The sequence below is a fragment of the Rhamphochromis longiceps genome, linkage group LG2 (genome assembly GCF_057381845.1).
Source record: "Rhamphochromis longiceps isolate RC_006_pf linkage group LG2, R_longiceps_female_GT1.1, whole genome shotgun sequence".
Lineage (NCBI taxonomy): Eukaryota > Metazoa > Chordata > Actinopteri > Cichliformes > Cichlidae > Rhamphochromis > Rhamphochromis longiceps.
Window position 1 is genome coordinate 9,717,538 of NC_140558.1, and position 4,897 is coordinate 9,722,434.

The following is a 4,897-nucleotide window of genomic DNA, read 5'->3' on the forward strand; positions in this document are numbered from 1 at the left end:
TGCTTCATGCAGCTACAGTCAACATCTCAGACCTACTTCACCAACACTCTTAAATAAAGTCATGTGAATTTACGTTATGAATAAAATGAAGTACACCCACTTCCATCTTCCCTACACTAACAAGAACACATGTTTGTGACCACACAGTCGAGACTATTCCTAACCCTAACTGTGCATTTGCATCAGTGCTGCAGCACTTTTCACTTATGTTTCCCTGTTTGTCTCGTAGGTGGGAGGAACACAACGTCTGCCATCTTTGTTACAGAATGGACTACTTGCACTAACACTTCCGCGTTCTATGTAGTCCTGCCCCAGTGCTTCCGGTGCGGTTAAACCATGGCGACGTTCTACACTCGCTGCCTACAAGAGCTCCCAAAATTGAACATCACCGATGTTCATCGGATTTGCAGAGTGACGACTACCCCCGCCAGCAAATTAGATAAAGGATTTAAGTTATATGCTGCATCATATATACACAACTACGAAGGTAAGAAAACGTAAATTAACCGACAAAGAAACGCTAGCTAACGTCAAATGCAAACACTACGTTACTCCGCTATGTCCTTCATTTGATGTCAGTTCTCTACATTACATGTTTTCTTAAACGGTGTTTTATGTCGTCCTAAACTATAGTTGAGGTTTTCTTAACTAATGTCACTTTTGTAGTTAGACACTGTTATAATGGCGTTAGGTAGTTGGCTAACTATGGAGGTAGTTAACTACCTAATGCTACTCTTGCTAAGTGTAAAATATATATGTTTAAGACATGCTGAAATGAGTAATACAGAAATAATGCTAATGGTACTTGTATCTTTATTCAGTGTCCAATAAAGACAGGTTGTCAGGGGAGGTCGGTGTGAGAGCCCTGTGCTACAGGTCAATGAGGAAGAGTGAGGCACCACACAGACTAAGTGTAGGCAGGAAGCTGTGTAAAGTTGTTAATCCCCGTTCAGTGGGGTTCAGTTCATTTAAGCATTAGTTAAGTTCATTCCTAAAGGCCCATCAACTTGAATGTTTTCCTTGTCTCCCTGCTTTATCACTCCTAATTTGACTAGTCAGATAGTTAAATCAACGTGTGTTTGGGTGATCAGAAACATTTGACAACAAGTTAATACTGCAAATATACACAATCTAAGTTATTACAGTTATCAAGCATGGTTAAGTTGTTTTAATAGGGAGAGAAGGAAACACTAAGCATTCAGGAGGGTGCGTAACCATAACACTGAACTATGTTCCTGTTCGGCTCTTCCATGAAGATGTTACATTTTTAATTTTCGTTCTTTCTTCTTAGATTAAGCTTCTGGATTCATCGCCGGTGATACTGACACATAGCCAGTGCTCCTGTGTGGCAGGCGCTGTTATGTGCAATCACACAGTGGCACTGCTCTTCCAAACAGCACACTACTCACAACTCAGAGTGCCGGTTGTCCCCCCTGTGCATAGCTGCACGGAATCTGAACAGCAATGGCACAAGCCACGGACAGTGGTAATTTAAATGAGGTTAAAGTTTTTGAATTAGTCCATGTTTACATATGAACAGCAACACCATCCATAGTAAATGTGTCTTCTGTTAGGGTGTGAAGCCAGGACCCATCAACTCCATGATCTTCACTAAGCCGGTACCAAATAGGATGGCCCAGACTGGAGTACGGTAATTAGATTTGTAAAATTTGGTTTCACGTGTTACAAATGTATGTTGCTATTTTTTTCATACATGTGTCAGAATAGGTATTAATTTACATACATTACACTTTCTGAAGACGGCTAACTCAGTCATGTACATATACATCCCAGTCTCTAACTTATGCACCACTGTTTTACACCTTTTAGTTTTTAGTTTAGTTGTTGTTCAGTATAACAACCTTCTTCCTTACATTATTGTCATTGATGTTTTCTTTAGGAGTGGCTTCTACAGAGGCATGGTGGGTCCGTTACCAGATCCCTGCTTGTTCAGAATAACGGAGGCATATGCAAAATTTAATATTGAGGACAGGCCACTTGTGACCACAATGAACATGAGACCTGACAAGCCCCTTGTGGAAAGTGCCTTTGGGCTGGTGCAGGAGGGCAGTGTTCTGTCATATCAGCAGCCGGTTTTGACAACCCGGTACATCACACTACACCGCGATGCACCACCAACACCGCACTTGCCTCTGGAGGGGTATGACATCTTGCCATCAGATTGTGTGTTTGTGTGCTCAGAAGAAGAGCTTCTGCATCTGAAAAGCTTGTCTGTAACTCTGGAAATGGCTCACAAAATAGAGGAAGCTACACGTGAGCAAAGCTCTTCGTCTGAGTGGCATCAGCTCCGCAGGCCCAGAGTGACTGCCTCTAGGTTTCGGGAGGTGTGTCACGTCAGAGGCCAGAGCTCGGCCGAGTCACTAGCAGAGCGTATATTGAAGGGAACAAGGCAGACAGCAGACATGAGGAGAGGAACTGAGATGGAGCCTGCAATAGCAGCAGAGTATAGTAGGCTAATGAATGTTAACTACTCACCCTGTGGTCTGGTCATTCACCCCATTGCTTGCTGCATCTCCTGATGGTGTTGTTTTTGACCCCAATGAATACCCCCAGTTTGGCTTCGTCGAATTCAAATGTCCCAATGTACAAAACTTTATTGACTGCAAATATGTGCAGATGGAATGTGGTACCCCTAAACTAAAAAAGAGCCACGCATATTACTGGCAAGTGCAAGGACAACTGCTCATCAGTGGGATGCAGTGGTGTGACTTTGTTGTGTGGGCACAAGAGGACTACCTAGTGCAAAGAATATACATGGATACAGATGTGCACAATGCAATCAGAGAAAAGGCAGACTATTTCTTTTTTTACATATATATGCCAAGATACCTGTGTTTGAAAAAATGAACAGTGAAAACATAGCAAAAAGAAAAACAGATCCTTCAGGCTGGCTGGAACAAAATAACTGATGTTTTATTTTCAATATATTTCATGAATTCTTTTGTTGTTACATGTTACCTTTATGTGACATCAATAAACTGTTATTTAAGCAATGGCATCAATTTAATTTTTAAAAACACACATTAAAACGTTGAATTTGTGCAGAACTTATTTACATGGTAAGTATTTAAAACTCCATGCCTAGCATACTGATATACATTTAGACAATAACACAACTGAACTGTAGAAAATGACAAATGGTATTTTTGATGTTCCAAAAGCTCAATGTCACTTATGGTTTTAAAACGATTTAGTGATTTACTTTATAATTTTGATAAACAGTTTTGTTGAATCTGAATAGTAATATAGTAGTATAATTAAACAGTATTATTAACATTAAACATTTGCAATGAATTTGAATTATCAATAACTGAAACTCAACTATCAGCACTCAAGTACCAGTTCTGTAATCAAGTATTGTCAGCTGAGAAGGAAGAAATGCAACTGTAGTGGCCTCAGCTGCAGGTCATTTTCCATAAGTTACTGGCACTGGTGTCTTGGGAAAAATCCATCTTGTCTCACTTAACCCATTTTTTAACTAATGCTGTGTTCTGGTAATTTGACAGCATACATGCCACTGCAAACAGTTGGTTGATATTATAAACATGTGACATGGTAATGATGCTATCAAAAAGTTTGTTCTGTTTGATCCTCCTAATGACTCGCTCCACATGTACCCTGAGTCTGGCTATGGCCTGCGTCTCCTTAACCTGGTATGCTGGCATCTGCTTCTGCTTAGATAGAAAAGGTGGGCAGTACACTTTGCATTTACAACAATCAGTGATTAGGAAGCCCTTATCTACCATCACTGCCATGTCTTCAGTCAACTTCTCAGCAATGCCTGATTGTTTGAATAGTTCCTTGTCACTAACCGAACCAGCATACAGATTAGAGATGAAAAGTAAATATCTATTTTGTTTTCATTAAGACTGGAAAAACTTTCGAAATTTAACTGATGGTGACCTTGGTATATTTTAAACAGTTAGCTTGAATAGAACTTAGGTGTACCTGGTATAGAATCGGATGTCAGTGTCGGAGCCAGCAAAACGCTGTAACCCAAATTCTCGCTGGACACGTAACTCCTGTATTTCCTTCCTCAGAGTCTCCACGTCTTTGGACAGGTCTTCTGCAGCTGATGCAGATATGTCCAATGCAGGGACTGAGCAGTAGTCATGATCTCTTGTAAGACTTTGCTCTTCTTGATCGTCAGGAGGAACTAGTTCAGGGCGTCGCTCCGTTCTCTCCCAAACACTACGCCGCGGTGGTTCAACTTTATAGCCATTCCACTCAAAAAGTGTTGGTACAGCACCTTTAATAAGCCTCCTTCGACCATCGAGGGTTGTTGGCTCTATGAGTTGATCACTGGCAAAGTGTCTGCAGCAGACCCTGGTGTGAGAGGTGATCGTGAAATGATCCCGGCGTATGTTTACCGGCCATTGTCTTCTCAAGTCGGAATGGGTCGGAAAGGCATGAAAACTTAGTATGCCATTAAATTTGGCTGAAGCTGAACAAAGTGGGACACAGCAATGCTCGGAGTATTTCTTCTCCTGTTTTTGAAAATGTTCTGTTTTAAATACTTTCCTTTTTATACTCATTCTGAAGCGACATTAGCATAGCTACCGATAGATAAGCAAACGTACCGGAAACGCACAAGCGGTACTATTTGGAAACGGAAATACGTCACATGCCCTAGTGCAAGTAGTCTATTCTCTCAAGGATTTCTGTTCTAAGGATTTATTTTTATTCTATAGGATTTGAGGTGGATTCAAATCTAGCACAATAAAATGCAAGTATCAGAGCTGTTAAAGACACACATGTAGACTTATTTATACCAGAGCAGAGTGCAATCATACACTATGTTAATTTGTAGATTTTGTAGGATAGAAGTCACAAAACTGACAGCGTTTCCTATAACTGTACTGTTATTGGTGATTTC

At 40.7% G+C, this 4,897-nt stretch overlaps 1 protein-coding gene across 2 annotated transcripts; it reads left to right on the plus strand.

Annotated features, from left to right (window-relative positions):
* The first annotated feature begins 272 nt into the window (after window positions 1–272).
* LOC146676965 (uncharacterized) lies at window positions 273–3,160 on the plus strand. Of its 2 annotated transcripts, XM_085417091.1 has the most exons (5): window positions 273–487; window positions 822–913; window positions 1,292–1,486; window positions 1,575–1,651; window positions 1,901–3,160. In XM_085417091.1, exons 1-5 carry the CDS (start codon window positions 337–339, stop codon window positions 2,538–2,540), a joined length of 1,155 nt encoding a protein of 384 aa, XP_085273217.1. In that variant the 5' UTR covers window positions 273–336; the 3' UTR covers window positions 2,541–3,160. The 2 variants fall into 2 exon arrangements, with proteins under 2 accessions (XP_085273217.1, XP_085273211.1); XM_085417085.1 differs by lacking the exon at window positions 822–913 and having other exon boundaries at window positions 325–487; window positions 1,901–3,151.
* The last annotated feature ends 1,737 nt before the right edge of the window (window positions 3,161–4,897 follow it).